This window comes from Balearica regulorum, chromosome 1 (assembly GCF_011004875.1).
Source record: "Balearica regulorum gibbericeps isolate bBalReg1 chromosome 1, bBalReg1.pri, whole genome shotgun sequence".
In the NCBI taxonomy this organism is placed as follows: domain Eukaryota; kingdom Metazoa; phylum Chordata; class Aves; order Gruiformes; family Gruidae; genus Balearica; species Balearica regulorum.
Genome location: NC_046184.1, coordinates 140,091,548 through 140,108,889, shown reverse-complemented (window position 1 = coordinate 140,108,889; position 17,342 = coordinate 140,091,548). Strand labels below are relative to the sequence as shown.

At 36.0% G+C, this 17,342-nt stretch overlaps 1 protein-coding gene across 4 annotated transcripts in view; it reads right to left on the bottom strand.

The window, feature by feature from the left end:
• The window catches only part of NLGN4X (neuroligin 4 X-linked), a 188,564-nt gene that overhangs the window by 119,643 nt on the left and 51,579 nt on the right, over window positions 1-17,342 (bottom strand). For all 4 annotated transcript variants that reach the window (XM_075736316.1, XM_075736334.1, XM_075736324.1 and 1 more), the window contains one exon: window positions 11,722-12,567. In XM_075736316.1, coding sequence (XP_075592431.1) covers window positions 11,722-12,193 — 472 coding nt within the window. In that variant the 5' untranslated portion in view covers window positions 12,194-12,567. The remainder of the gene's footprint in view (window positions 1-11,721; window positions 12,568-17,342) is intronic.

Genomic DNA, 17,342 nt, shown 5'->3' with positions numbered 1-17,342 from the left:
TGAGAGTGAAGAATTAAATGTAAATTTTGATTGCAAGGCTTCACTCTTCTATCAGTAAATGAGTCAGTCCATCTTTTAGATGCCCTACTTTTAAATCTCTTCAGTGAATCATGGTACAATGGCCCCTAAATCTATCGTCCTTTGGACCTTCCAGAGTTTTGCTTAGAGGTTACAATACAATGCAATACAATGCAATGATATGCAAAGTGTTGCCAGTAAATGGGTCACAGAGGGGAATCTGTTAGAACCTAGAAAAAACTATGCATACAAATAAAAACTATGCATACAAAGGTAAGAATGTACGCTTTTAGGTTGCATATATGTAGGAAGTAAGTTAAGCCTTTTACCACACAGAGGCATTTCCTTCTTGCAGTTGTTTCTAATCCCAATCAGAGAAAATCAATATGATCCTCATTTTCTAAATGGACAACCAAGGCACAAAGGCAGCAGTCTATCTCACATCTCTCTCTGTTAGAAACGCCCTCGGACCACCTCAGTCCCAACATATCAATACAATACTTTTGGTAGATTAAAAAAAAAAAAGGAACAAAAATCCAGGCAATTTTGTTTCACATCTCTGTATCAAACAAGAAATCTGTAGTAAACCTGTACATGAAATGGAGAAATTGGAAGGTAATTTAGTAGGTGCTTGTGGTGCCTAATAATGCTTAAAAAAGAAACAGAAAAGTCACGAAACAGAAAATAAAACCCACAAACGTTACTTGTGGTAAAATAACACATTCACTAAGTACCCCGTGAAGAAAAACATGCATTAAACTAGCTCCACTTATAATACAGAAATAACTGTTTCATCATTTGGTTTTAGGAACTAATGGTGACTATCATCATTTCTGTCGAGGCAAAGCAGGAAAAAAATCACAAGAGAAAAAAACTAATATAGACAAGCAAATCCAAAAGCTATTTATTTGGATTTTGAAAGAAGTCAGTTAATAATCCCAACACTAAGCCATCCTGATTTACTGTATTAGACATTATGCAAAACAAGCATGGCAAAACAGCGTGCATTTAGAAGTTTGATACAATATTAAGAAAGAACATATCCGGAAGCAGCACTCACAAATGGCATAAACTATTTCACAGTATTTTTAAGACCTGGTATATGCTGGTACCTTCTAAACTTATCATTAATTCAATCATTTAAGAATAATTAAGAATAGTCTTCAATTATTTAAGAATAATAGAAAATTATCTTTATTTTTACAGGCCGCATTTTCAAAGGTGCTAAAAGATGAAAGATGCTAAAAGGTGCCCCATCCCTGGAAGTGTTCAAGGTCAGGTTGGATGGGGCTTTGCGCAACCTAGTGGAGGGTGTCCCTGCCCATGGCAGGGGGGTTGGAATTAGATGATTTTTAAGGTCCCTTCCAACCTAAACCATTCTATGATGCTATGATTCTATGAAAATGACTGATTGAACTAAAGCAAGATAGGTGTTATACAATGGAGATCTCTCACTGGCTTCCTAGAGGCTCAGACATTTTTGTAGGCCACTGTACGCATTTAGAGGGCTGACACCTTCAATATCTGAACTTTTTCCCCTCCTTGAGTCTTGCAATATTCCAAATACTTGCTGAGCTTTTTTGTACAATGGGTGTGGGACAAGCATTTCATGATGACAACCAAAATGCAAGCAAGAGCTCTCCAGCTAAAAATGAAAAATTTAAACAACAACAACAACTAAATTAAAGAAAACCCTAATGTACCACTGTAGACTTCACAAGATCCTCAGGTACTACCCTACAGGCCTCAGTGGCCCACTGAAGGAATCCAATACAGCAGGACTAAGACATGAGAGAGAATCAGGATTTCTCTCTTCATCTGATCCATTCACACCCACTGCTTAGCTAATTTTCTCATCCAGCTATTTCTTCACTATCTCCTTTCCAAAAATTATTTAAGAGCCATAGCTGATGTTTCCTCATCTCTTGCTGTTTCTTGTGTGCAAGTTTGGTAAAACAAGAAATAATGAATAATATCTCGATAATACCTTTTGCAGACATGGAAACCGAGGCTACATCTATTTTATGATATACACTTGTAAGGTGAACAAAGGTATTGACTTATACCATGAGCAGAGATGGTGGTAAATCTCATTAACAACAAGTGGTTGCAAGGAATAGTGAAACTGGAAAAAGATAAAAGAAATATGGCTTGAACATCCCTTAGTGGTTTATTGTGAAAATGACTGCCGTTAAGAATAAAAGTTTACCTATTCAATCCATCTACTACATTTTAGTTCCAGGAATAAGACTGAAGGTATTATAGACAATCCCTTGATTATTAAAATAAAGAATAAACCATCCAGCATGATTTTTAGAAACTTTTCCCATGTTTGAAGTTCACATTACTGCATTTACTTGTATGCAGTTCTTTCTTCAATCTGTTTTCATTAAAATATTCCCACTGAGAGATTGTCATACTAATCTGGTCTCTTCTGTACAAAGTTTGTGTCATTTTCTTTGACTAAATGCAAAGGTAAGTGTTGGTAACAAAGCAAAGCAATTATTTCATATGAATGGTTTTATGCATCATCACAGTAAACATCTTCTTTGATACAACTCCCAAGGAGACATGCTAGTCATCAACAGCCTATTGCACCTATTCCCTGAAGGCAGCACAAAATCTATTGTTTAGGTAGAGAGAGTCCTGATGATAAAAGTATCTCAAATCAGCAAGACCATAAAAGTACCAGTCCTTTTGAATCAGATACATTATGACTGGAAGCAATGTATTTTGGAGGAGAAGCCCTCCAAAATTTTTGTAATTTGGCATTTTGGATGACTACACATAGCTTAGTTATACTGTTAACTTCAACATGATGATTAAAAACCCCCAAACTTTAAACACTCTGTACTGTCAATGAGGATGAAATATCAGTATGCTTAACATTTTTGTCTTGGTGAAATAAGAGGATGCAAAACACATTTGGCATTATTAAGCTCTACAATTGTAATACAGAAAATGTAGAGTCAATAGCATTCATTGAAAAAAAAAACCCAAAAATCTGCCTCTGTCTAAATTGAGGTTATAAAGGTAAGGTAAGTTGAGGTAAAAGGACAAAATTATTCCTTTTTACATAGGAATGTTTCTACTAACTCACCATAACTGAACAGATGAAATTCTCTGCTTTGGAATAAATTCTGCAATTGAATGCCTTTTAAGAATTTCAAAGTAAGTAGTATTATTTGCTATTCAATTACAAACTGGTGAATTCTCAGTGTGCTTCTCATCTAAACCTTTTATAATAACAAATTAGTTTCATGTAAGTTTGTTAGCGTGTGTGCATATTTTGCTTGGGTAGGTTTTATTCCACATAGAAATTGCTCAATCCACAAAAATAGAACCATCACTTGCAATGTCATTAATTTCCAGCTTGGGAAAGGTGGATAGGATCCCTTCATATCTGTTTAAAGGGCAGGAAACAGCACCTGTTTGCATGTTTTACTACTGTCTTCACCAGCATCGTTTGCAGTGCTCTCAATGATCTCAAGAGATAGAAAAAATTAGTTTGCTGGTAACTTGTGCTCCCTCTGCTGGCCGAATAAAGCATGAAGAGCAAGCGAAAGCATAACCATTATGGCAGTATTACAAATACAGAATTATTATTTGAAATTTCCTAGCCACACTAAAAATACCACATAAAAGATAATTTGGCTCTAATTTATTTGTAAGAGGATGAAATGTATATATTTGGATTGGGTTTTCATTTGCCCTACTGCATATTTACTAAACCAGACAATGTATCCATGATTTCCAGCTACGATGGCTTGTAAACATTACCAGTGATTAATCGGATAGTCATTTGAGTCAGCACAAAGTAATTTCTCTCCATTAGATTAAATATGTCACACCCTGCCAATTAAGAATCCATTTAACACCAACCCAGCAATAATAAGCATTTTGGAACAAGGCACCAGAAATTCTATTTGTGACTAAAATCCCCTATATATAGTGTAGGAATTTGGCTTAGCATTGCAAGTAAATTTATTCTTCACTATAAGTTTGCCTACAGCAAGAACTGTAAAAGACAAATTTTCCTTTTATTATAACATTTCTGTAATGGATTTTTAACACATCAGCACCAGATAGCTGTAAGCATTAGTTCATTTTCATGGTTTTATAATTATTTCTTATTGTTTATCTCTTTGGGTATCAGGAGCAACATCCAGACTAAAAAAGCTCTAAATCCTAAGAATATAAATTCATCCATATTCCCTCAGATGATGATAATATCACAAACACAAATGAAATATGCTATCTTTAACATTCTTTTCTTTCTTTTTTCCTACTTGGATAACAGCTAATACATTCAACTAATACTATCACAAATGTGAGCATATGTAATTGATTATACGCCATTCTGAGAATTTTAGCTTTATCTGGAATCATAGGCAAGAAGCACTGATGTAAAGACTTGAATGCTGGAGATATTCTTTCACTTTAAAAAGGATGACACACCAAAATACTGTGTAAAAAGCTATTATGTTCAGGAGAAACGTTGCAGTTGTCAACAATATTGTCAGGAATTCTCAGGAGCAACTGATGAACATTTGCTTTATTTTGAATTTGTGTTAATTTATTTTGTAAATATCTAAACATTTCTTAAACAGAATTGCAAATTTGACTGGTTCACACACTACCTATGACTGTCACATTTATATGGGGATGATTTCTTCAAGTATTTCCACAGATGCGGACTGATTTATGAGCCTTGTGACTTAGTGAAGCTACTCAGCAAGTGTCGGTTTTGTCTGAAGCTGCAATTAATGTGCTAAGCACAGGAAACTGAACCAAATGTGAATGAAAAGATACAAATAACTTTCAAAACTTTCTGACCTATGCAAAAAAATACCTGAAGGAAGATCAATGAGATCACATAGTGCTAATAGGAAATCAGAGCTAATACGAATGGCACAACCATGTCACCGCTAAGATCAGAGCATATTCCACACTATTCACTACCCAGAAGTCTGCTGCGGACCCACTGCACTGCCCTAGGACAGCACGGCTCACTGTTAGATGGTGTCATGTTGATTTGTGTCTTGCTAGAAAGCAAGAAGACACATAGTGAAAAGTAGCAGCACATAAAGATGTGTTTTGCAGGAATGTAGAGAAAAAACGCATTTAAAAAAAAATAATAATAACCACCCAAAAACACCCTGAAGAGGCAAGTGGGAGACAATGGGCAGAATGATGTAAAATTGCCTGTCTCATCTGTCTTATGACCCACATGACTAAAGACTGTTTCTTTTGCATCACTGAGCCAAATGGCACAGCCTCTACATCTCCAAAGGCGCTGTTCTTTGACTAAAAGGATGATAACATTAATTTGTCTTTGCGGTAGAAACATTAACTCATCGTGTTTTAAAGAAAATTCCCTCTGTTCTAGCAGGTTTTTCAATGTGAGGCAATGATGAGACTCCAGGAAACTGTGCCAAAAATCCTGTTCAGATTAGATAATGTCATACTGAATGCTGAGTCTTCTCGCTAGGCTTCACTGCATTACCAATTCCTGAAAAGGCCATTTGGGTGCAATCCTGTAAAGTGCCTGTGGAATGGGCAGCTCCTGGAGGGAAGGACAGCATTTTGAAATCAGCAACTAAATCTGAATTTAGCTCTAAGGATTTAAGAACTTTATTTCATCTAGATTAGAGTCCTGTTCTTTGGTGTCAGAAGGTATTTGTGACTCTTAAAAGCAAGAATGTAAAATAAGGGCCTGGATTACCCACAGCTTTATCCTGGTAGGCAGAGGGTAGTCAGACATATGCCGCCTTCTTTCTCACAGATGCTGCAATATTTCTGGATTAGGAGGAGGGGATGTATTGGACCCTAACAGTGAAAGAATTGGCTTGAGGTGCTTTGACACAGTGGGGAGTTTATTTTTCACAATGGAGAGCGATTTTCTCTCTGTTGCTAAAAAGTTTATGTTCAACCAGGATTATATGCAGTAATTCCAACGTTATCATTTCATATTGTAAGTGTTAACTATTATTAATCTCTCTCACTTTGGAAAGTGATACAAGCATTTTGCAAAAGGATATGTCTTACTGTGTATAATTTTTGTACAGTATAAGCTGAAATGCATTTGAATAACAAAATAATTTTAATGATGAATTTGTATTTTTCCAAAGAAGAGAAAGAATTGACTGAAAGGGTGGAGGTTAAAAATAAACCAATCAATCATTGACAAAATCTGTGACAATCTTGAAACTGAGAACAAACACCTTTTATCTTCTGGTTTGTCTCAGAAAAACATTATTTGTAATATGAACCCACTCCTAAATATGTTTTAAAACAGATTAAAAATATTTTAAAAATATATAACTAAATTTGATCAGTTTGTTTTTAAAAATAGTTCAGAAAACAGAAGTAAAACTCTACGTTCCCATACCAATTACACAAATTATAATTGACTTTGAAAAACAAATAATAAAGATTTTAAGGAAGAATCAAAACTAACCAAGAGATATTGGATTCTTAAAGCTATATACATAAAACCTGAATTTGATGACTTCAGTAACTACTTGAATTTACAAAAGTAGAGAAGAAATAATAGAACAACTGCAATTTTGACATTACCTGATAAGTGCCAGATATGCATCTACTGAAATTTGAAACTACATCTAGTTTAGGAGAATCTACTCTATAGAAATTCAGGCTTATTTGGAAAATAAAATTTACTATTATCACCTACTAATAATTCAACAAAAATAATGTTGTGCAATATTGTACCTATCTTGTACTCTATGTTACTATTTTTATGTACCTTTATTCCTCATATTAATAAAGAAGCCATTGAACAGCTTACTTATTTTTTTATTCCATGACATTAAATAATTGTGAAGATGGGACTTCTATTTCTACTCTCCTCACAAAAAAAGGGGGAAAAATATTAAATTTTATCAATTAACTTTTATTAGTATAATTTTGATAAAAAGACTTTTCCAAGTTAAACAGGTACTGCAATTCAACAGCAGTGACAAGGAAAAGGCTGCAAACAAGACATTTGACTAATATGAAAGAGTGGCACAGTATGCAAGTTATAGAAATCACCTAAGGCACATATTCTTTATATCAGTTTTGTTCAAGTTTTTAATTTCTTTATTTCTTAGTCAAATAGACACTGAGTCTAAAGATGCAGGTACCTTTCCTTCACATCACTGCCCAGAGAAGGAACACTGTCAATCTCTTTGCTCTTTTCCAAGACTTTTTTCTTCCTGGTAGGCCACAGATAAATATACCACTAATCCTGGACAATATTCTCAGTTTCCCTAATCTAATGAAAAAATCATGACCTGCTCATTCAGCCTAAATAAGAATCATGGCCTACCACCTTTTGTTGTCATTTTAGCTGTATTTATTATGATGCAAATGACACAAGAGCTCACAGGGCATTCTTAGTGAGCTAACCTCTGAAGATGCTAAATACTTCATTAGTTAATCCCTAGCAGATGTATAGGGGTTGAGTAGCTACCCACTTGGGTAAAATGTACCCTTATTCCATATACCAAAATAAGTAAAGTATATATGCTTATTATTGATCATGCAAAGAAAATAAAAAGTCATCTTTTTTATTTTATTTTCTGTTTTGATCTGAACAGAGCAGGTTTTAAACAAACAAATAATAAAAAAAATGTTCATGGCGCTTTTTTTTTTTTTTAATCTTGCCTTGCTATTAATACAGTTTTGAAGTTTATCATGAAAGAAATCCAAATTAAGGGTCTTTTCTGTTTGTTTTTTGTTATATTCCCCCCCCCCCCCAGTTATGATAGGAGTTAGCAATCTCCTTCAGCATCCACAGATTCAAATGATAAAGGCCAGGGATTAAGCACAGCCGATTAACAGTCTGTGTCCTCTTCAATCTAGTATTTCCACTGTAGATAAACCCATATTCAGACTGAAGTTATAATAAACAGACTGTCCTCAATATCATTTCCCTAGATGACCTTCTCAAAACTGACATTCAAGTATTCTTGTGGAAAATTACAGTTTCTAGAAACTGGAAAAGGAGACAAGACAACATATACCCACATAAATGATTCTGAAGATCAAGCCAAATGTTTAGAAAGCAAGTTGGATAAACTGATAATTGTACTAAAAATATCTTATTTGTTTCAGTTCTGAGTAATTTCTTATGATTATAGGTTTGACACATAAAATAAAAGCAGTTTGCTAAATTTTATCTTTATTGCTTTTACTGTGTATATTTCAAATAACTGCATTATTATTTATACTTATTATGAACAAAAAAAATAATCAATGGATTATAGTGGTTGAAATTCTTTCCCTAAGGCAAATGAAAACAAAGACTGAAATTCTCCAGCTACTCCAGATTCTCTGAAATATAACTGTTACTTTAAGGACAGTGTCAGTACAAACCATTTGTCCAGTGAACAACAGCAAGAAAACAAAAATCCACATGGACAGAATTGAAGAAATATTATGTAAGGTATGTGTCTTGATTTCTGTCATTAATGATATTTTCAACTAAAATAATAAAAAAAAGCTCCTAAAAACAAATATATTTTTTGCTTTCTATGAACATTGTAACATATTCTCACAGGTTTCTATTGCTATTTGACATTTGAAATGCAGAATCTTATGATCAATACAGATATAAACTGTGAAAGAGGGCATTTTAATTTCTTTATTTAGATGCTCCAACTATTTTAATGAACTATAGGATTTTGTGTCATTTATTTTCAGTGTACTTCTTTAGACAGAAGCAGCAACATTTCAAACTATTTTATTATAAATAACTAATCTTATCAACCCAGTTAAAGGCACTGTATTCTACTCTTATTTCCATTACTTTATACTGGCAGAATTCCAGTGAAGCAATTCTGAAATCAGATGAATGCATGTGTACATTTATTCTTCAGTTCTTTATTCAAAGTATATGATCAAACTTTGGTTCCCCTTGACCCAATGCAAGGTCATGCTATATAGTGCAAAAAAACCCCCAGCAAAACAAAACAAAAAACCCCAACCAACCCTGAGCTGCATTCTGATTAGTTAGTCACTAGAATTAGTTTGAAGTAAGCACTGCATGTGAATACAGTTAATTCATTAGAGTTGTTCATCAATTCTTTTCACCAAAGTTTAAAAAAAAGAAAAAAAAAAGCATAAAATGATTCAGATTAAGTTTCACAGTCAGAACATTAATTAGGTTTAGATGATTCTATCTACCTTTTCTTCCAGACACAAAACAGTTTCAAAACTCTTTTAAATAAATCTGTCCTTGAAAAAGAATTGAAAATGTGAATTTAATTCAAAGTCACTCACTTTGAGATCTTGCTTCAAAAGCTAATTTCCTTGTCTGTCTCCATAACAACATAGCTTATTTTTGCCAACTAAGACTCATATAATGAAGCATAATGTGTTTAATCAGATTGTATGGACTACAATTTAAGGCTATTTATGTTTAGTATGATTTGGAGACACACTAACTTAGGAGATGTGATTTGTAGGTCACTTCTCCTTAATCATCTTTATGAGCAGAAGGTTGGATATTTTCCTCACCAAAAAAAGCCACGCTGAGTTATATTTAGCAAGTGATAAGATATACAGCATACAATTAAAACATCATGTATTCCATTTACTCATTTTTAAGTTTCTTGTTCCAAATTGGAACCTGTAAAAAATGCTTGTCATATTGCACAGGAACAATCTTGCCACCAAACCTTGGCTCTCATTATTCAGCTATATACTTATACTCTTATGCCTGGGTTTATTTTTCGAAGAGGATATATAAAAGAAAATGGATTGCCTTTACATGTTCTTTAGTGTAAAAAAAAAAAAAAATTAAACCAGGACAAAGAGGAAGACATACACTTTTTGCAGAATTAAGTGGACAAAAAGGTCTACAACAGGTAAAATTAAATTTATCAGTCCTTTCTATTTTTAATCTAGCAGCAAATGCCATTAGTTATTACATACAAGATGAGGAATTGTATAGGTCGATATACATTTAGCACATGGTATTTTATTATTACCCATTTGATATCAAATATTCTTTTTCTAGACATTTGAATATATTTTTCCATGTCTAATTTCCTGTCTTCCTTAATTAATTGATGAAACTTACTATTATTATTGGAGAAATACATGAATTTATTAACACTGGGCTTTAAAATAAGACTGAGTTAGCAGAGCTGATATTCCTTCAGTGAGAACAAATAAAATCTTAACCTGAAATGCCTTCTTAGGGTGAACTTACCCTAGTGACTAATTAAAAGCTGCAGGATAAAATCCAGAACATACACAAATTTGGGAAAGAATTATCTATGTTATTATCCAAGGAGTGAGATGTAGTGCAGAGGGAAAGAACTGAGTGGAAAGATCTGCTCCTTCATCTACACACACACAGACGCACACACATGCAGACACAGAGCCCCCATACACACAGCCTTTCTTTCAGAGAACTTTTCATTTAAGCAGCTTGGTAGAATTTATGTTTGCAAAGCTCCCAGTATTCCCAAACCTTACCCCTTTATTTTTAGCTTTCAAGTTTTTGCTTCAGCTGATGAGAACAGGAAAAGAAAGTGGTATGTTTATTGCTGGCAAACAGCTTAGAAATTCTGAGTAAAGAAGCTAATCAAGGCAGAAGGATTATAATAATCAAAGTACAAAATTTGCATATTTAGAGTATGGTTACTGAGAAATAACAATGCCATGGTTGTGCAAATCAAACCCTTAGCTAAAGTGAAGGGAATTGCATATCTAGGAGAAATCTGTCACGTTATGCATCAGCAACTACATTCTAAGTGGCTGAAAGAACTGGCTTTTAGCAGAATATTAAATGTAATTGCCAGTAGATCTTTTTATTTCCTTGTGATATAGAATAAACTTTACTCATGTGGGGCCTGATGAAAACCCGTCGTCTTGTCTGTAAGAAGTAATAGCATTCAGAACCACAAAAGATACATTCATCATACCATAAAGCCAGAATTTTTAAGATTGAGATCATGAAAACATGCAAAGAGTTGTATGTTACCAATTGTGTTCATTCTCTTTCTCTATAGAAGGTGGTTTAAAGTAGCCCTCTTGAGAAAGGATTGTAGAAAACAGATGAAAGTTTAAGGCCACTTGTTCAGCTCTGAATAATAAAATCATGTTTACTTCATTTTAAATTTAGTGAATGAAGAAAAACAAGTTAGACTGACGTTTCATAAGTAAAAATAATGGAAAAAAACCTGCAGACTGAACTACTATAACAATTTTCTACTATCCATTAAAATAAAGCAGAGTTAACAGTAGGTTCAGAGGCATTATAATACAACTAAATAAAAAAAATAATTAAGGAAATTCTCTTTTAAAAACTAGTGTGTGGCAGTACTTGTACCATTCATGCATGGGAAAATAAATGTTACTTCTGGTCAATGTTTATTTCCCCTTTCGTCTCTTATGAATGATGCACAGCTGTAGTTCAGATGTAAACTTGAGGCTGGTTTACACACCCTGGCCACTGCCTGCAAATGAAATTGTGGTTTGGTGTTACTGAAACATGAGAGACAATTCATGCAAGTATGTTCAATCTACAATGTAATGTAGATTCAATCTACTTGTAATGCGTGTTCAGAGGCACGATCCATTTCCACAGATAAAACATTGAGGAAACTGAGCAAGATGGTTTAAAGACCTGGCTACTACTTGTGTGCAGAACTGGTGAGTGCATTACAGTGTGGTCCTTAGAGTACTTACCATCCTCTGTGGGCACATAGATATTCAAATACAGGCAGTCTTCATTCTGATCTTGAACATATGTCACCACAGTATCCAGATTGGCTGTAAACCAGACTGGCAGCATGTCGTTGAGCAGTGACCTCTCATCCAGGTACTGCGGGCAGACGGCGGCAAACTGTGTGGCGTTGCGGACACCCGTCCAAGATGACGGTGGCTCCGGGGGCTGAAATCGCCTTTCCCCAGTTGGAGGAGAGGCATAAGGAACACCCAGGTACTGCTCCACTGGACCAAGGATCTCATTGGGCAAAGGTGTTCTTAAACCACGTATTTTGCCATAATTTGTGGTAACAACCGGGTATTGTGCTTGGCCATCGATGAGAGTAAATCTTATAGCCAGTGCAGTTATCCACAGGAGGAAGTTAGAATTCAACATGACACACACTGGGGTGAAGATCAAAGGCAGCCATAGGAGTCCCATTGATTTCGACATTATTTAAATCAACATCAGCAGGGCTCTTTTTTCCACAGCCAAGAGAAAATTAATCAGTCAAGGAAAATGAAAACTAATAAAATAAAAAAGTAGTCAAAAGGAGATGAAGTGAGGGAAAACGTAACCTTGTTCAGGCAGAGAAAAAACAAAAGCTGATGTGTGGTAGGTGCCTCAGCTGACTGGCTGTAGACAAATCCCAACGTCAGAAGAAACAAGGGAGTGTTTGCCCCTGAGGCCCATCCCAGACTTCAACGTTGACTTAGTCCTGGCAACGCATGGCACTTCCCAGCAAGCAGCGCAGGAAGAGATCCTTAGTTACTCCACTTCACCAGCAAAACAGCTTCTTCCAGTGAAGTCCAGCCTACTCAGTCAGCCTGTAGCCAAGAGAAAACAAGCAATTCAAATCAACAGACACATTCATATAGGCATAAATCTAAAAAAGAAAACAACAACAACAAAACAACAATTACATTCATACATTACTTCCACGCCCAGGTCCACAATCTTTTTTCGAACTTTAGGCATCGTGGTTAGCTATGTGTTTCCAAAGATACATGACAACTGAAAATTGAAGCCACAAATTTGTCAGAGGTTGTACCGCAAACCAAACATTTCTGCTCCTGTATATACTTCCAAACCACAGCTTTCAGGAAGGGTATCACATTTCAGTGCCAGCTCCAGGGTATTTTATGCCCTAAATAAACATCTTCTTTTTAAGCCTATTTGCATTCTCACAGCAAACATTCATTAAATGTGTTGCTTTCTTTGTTATGATATGACTTCTATATAGTATCTTTCACAAGTATGCCTATTCTTCTGTGTGACAACCAAACTCACCTCCATCTAACTCAGAAATTCTAATTAATGTAATAGCATTACATTCATTCAAATCAAGTGTGACAACAGAGTTAGTCAAAATTAGATACAAAGTTACTGGTATTTATATTTCTTTGTTGTATGTCTGACAAAAAGGAAAATGGAAACTGAAAAGAAAAAAAAAAGTGATACAATCTCTCAAAAGTCAGATTTTGACCTACATACTGTTATAACTATGTCATGTTACCTTCTTACATGCTTCTACTTTTGATTTTTAGATGGAAGGCAATTCATACAATATAAATTCTGTTAATGTAATGTAATGAAATACAAGTCACTCTCTATATATATGCTAACCCTTACAAGTAGTATAAATAAACACACGACACTTGTTAATGCTTACGTTCTTCTCCCTGCCCAAAGAAATGGAGGAGTTTCTTTTTACCCATTATTCAACTTCAAAACTGCAGATAGTAATTCCACAGCTAAAAAAATCCTGATATTGACACTTTACATCTGATAGGATGAACACACATTTATATATAAAACATATATAAGTGGACTCCCAGGTCCTATTTTCAGTCAGGACTCTGTCTCATGAACATATAAAATCAGTTTTCAAGAGCAGAAAAAACCAAGGTAACTAGCTATTGACAGTGATTTCAAATTACCAAAAATAAAGGCAAACAAACCCAAAACAAACCCCAAGCAACCCAAAAATAACCACAGGAGACATCTATGCTGAATCTTTTAGACAAGGAAAGACATCTGAAAGAAAGATATTTCATTCCCTCGAAACTCCTAGAATTCTTCAATGACTTCATTTCAGCACTCATACTGCAAAATTTTTCAAAACACCTGAACACTGAAGACCAGAAAAATATTTTGTTGAACCAAAATTTCTATTGACATTTTCACTGGTAGATAATAGGCTCAGATGCTGCCTCCAAAGCACTTGCAACTGAAATGTAATTTCTGAAGGTCGAATCAGTAATAGCTCTAAGTGTCATGTCCCCGAGGGCACCAGCAGCCCTTGCAGATCCTGCCAAGCCCCACCTGGGACCTGCCCCCATCCTGCCCATGGCCATAGGACCTCGTTTCACCACAGCCTGGGGCTGTCAGTCCCTGCCTGAGCTATGCTGCAGGGAGCCATGTGCTCTGGATCTTGCCCTGACTGGCAAGACCTGACTCCTCACCCTGCCTGGCCTGATGATCGTTGGACAGTGGCAGGGTCCTGTCCCTGTCCCCAGCCCAGCCTCAGTAGGGCACTTTAGGAGGATGCCCCACCAGAGAGAGTATTGCTCTGCCAGCTCTGTAGTGCCCTCAGCTCCTGGATCATCCTCCCTTGTGGGGCAGCCCCACTCCAGCTGCTCCCTGGCCTCAGAGTGGTCCGCCAGCTACTGGTTACTCGAAATTGCTCCTCAAGCACCACCTTTCCTTCTGATTTCTGCTAACAACAGAAACTGTTTCTCTTTAACAACAGAAGTCAGCAGCAGCCAATTGATTTTGGGTAGTGGCCCCTCATGCTCTCTCCCATCCTTTGGTACATTTTTCTGACCATGCAGCACAATACAGATTTTCCAGTCGTACCCAATTGAGGATTTAATCTGTGCTCAGGTTGAAGCAACAGATCCTAGTCCCCCGACATCCACATTGCAGAACTTCGTAATAAAATTATAAGAAAAAGAAATGTGGAATAAAGCACTGAGAAGATTGACAAGGTGGAAAGAAATACAGTGAACCAGATGATGAAAAACGGATAGAGAAAAAAGCTTTCCGGGCAAACAGCAAATGGGAAAAAAAAGAGGAAACAAAACGAGAAAAGAAAATGGGAATGACAAATAAACAAGAGTGAACACATTACCAGCACAGAGAGAATGGAAAATAACAACATGAAGGGAAGTGGAAATCCTCAATTGATAAACATGCTAGAAATAATATACAACTGTCAAAAATGTGGGTTAAGAAATTATCCATACTAATTACAGGGTGTCTTTGGATCAAATATCTGGTTATATGCTGTTATTTTGAATAGGGTGAAAGGACAGGAAAAGGGAAACATTCATTATTGACCTGGAACTGAATTTGCTATCTGATTCCTTATCTAGGAAATAAGACCAACAGAAGTTAGTTTTGTGGGTGTTAAATCCACTCATACACTGTGTTTTGTTTTCCCCTGTACCTTAACAGGACCATACACAAATTTTGCATTTCTGATTCATGCACACATAGATACTTAGATTTTAAGGATCTTGAATCCATAAAGAAACATACTGTTGGCTAACACACAGAATATATCTAGTTTTCTCAGCCCCACTCTCTGACCTATAACAGACTGGCAGCCTTTCCCAATCAGTGCAAAGACATGAACAAACAGATAGTGACAAGTGCATTAACACTGGCAAAGAGCATAAAAGAGAAATTCTAAGATTTTAAGTCAGAATAAAACCACTATTTATTGTACAATGTCTGGTTATTAAAAGTTATTGTTGTTAGCCATTTAACAACATTCTGTTAAATGACAACAGAAGCAATTGAGGTTTTTAATAACTTCTTATTAAAACAGGTGTCTCCAAAATATTTACAGAAGTAATAACTTACGTATGATCACTATATACAATAAGTCTTTAAACAGAAGTCTCATGAAGAAAACTGTCTTGCAAAGACAGTATTAGGCAGAAAATATCCCACTTTCAAGTTTATTGACTTATTACTAGAGAAAGTACCATTTTCATAAGGTTAGTTTCACACATGAAATACATACACATTCATACACAGAGAAAGATACATAGAATAATTTTCAGTGAGAATATCAAGAGAGAAGGAAGAAGGCATGCTAACATTCACGAACTAGCTGATTTTGCTATATGCATCATTAAAAAGGCTGGAAGATGTAAACAGAGAGTCACAAATTGCAATTAGAGATTAATCTTAGAAGACTGTATGCATTTTAGAATGTTTTTAGATATTACACCAAAACCAGTTTGATGCACATCTGTATGTATCAAGTCAGCTATTTAACACACCTTTACATACTGAGTCTATAGGAAGAAATGTCACGTCTTTATTTATTTTCACTAATAGTGTTGTATTTTTCCATGCTTTTTTTTTACTGCTTTAAATGTTAGAAAAATGTGTACAAACTTGCTTGCAAAAACTTGCTAGTTAGAAACCTCACCCACTCAAACAATCAAAAACAATCGATCCAAATCAAAATATTCAGTTTAAAATGGCAAGTTCTGGCTACACAACACACAAAGAGAAGTCAAAGAAGATCTGAAATCACACACATTCATACATGACTTCTTTATTGGCAGAGGAGTGTAATTTGAGGCTAATGAGACATTTATGGTCTTTGAAGTAAATGCAGGTTGAAGTTAACATGGATGAACATCTACTAAAAACATCGCTTGTACTCGATTATAAATCTATGCCCCAAGCCACACTTAGAGATGTTTAAATAGTCTATGAATCAGTCCTTCAGGGCTAACCCGATGGTTTCCAGGATCTGCAGTTAACACTTCTTCAGCTTGAGCAGATGAGTATGTCAGTAGCTCTATACTAATTCTGTACCTGCTGGGGAAATCATAGAATCATGGAATCACAGAATCATAGAATGACCTGTGTTGGAAGGGACCTCAAAGATCATCTAGTTCCAACCCCCCTGCTGTGGGCAGGGACACTCTCCACTAGATCAGGTTGCCCAAAGCCCCATCCAACCTGGCCTTGAACACTTCCAGGGATGGGGCCTCTACAACCTCTCTGGGCAACCTCTTCCAGTGTCTCACCACTTAAAAAGAATTTCTTTCTAACATCTCATCTAAATCGACGCTCCTTCAGCTTAAACCCATTACCCCTTGTCCTGTCACTACACTCCCTGATAAACAGTCCCTCTCCAGCTTTCCTGTAGGCCCCTTCAGGTACTGGAAGGCTGCTAAAAGGTCTCCCCAGAGCCTTCTCTTCTCCAGGCTGAACAACCCCAACTCTCTCAGCCTGTCTTCATAGGAGAGGTGCTCCAGCCCTCTGATCAGCTTTGTGGCCCTCCTCTGGAGTCTCTCCAACAGCTCCATGTCTGTCTTGTACTGGGGCCCCCAGAGCTGGATGCAGTACTCCAGGTGGGGTCTCACAAGAGCAGAGCAGAGGGGCAGAATCACCTTCAACCTGCTGAGATGGCTTAAAAGTCCTCTTTGCTTCAGGGTAGAATAGCAAACTCTGAAGTGATTTCAAGTTTTTTTGACCTGCTTGTCCAGGTCATGGACAGTCACAAGAAAACCAAACACAAATATAAATTATATGAGCACAGAAGACTGAGGACTGCACAGATGTCCTGGGG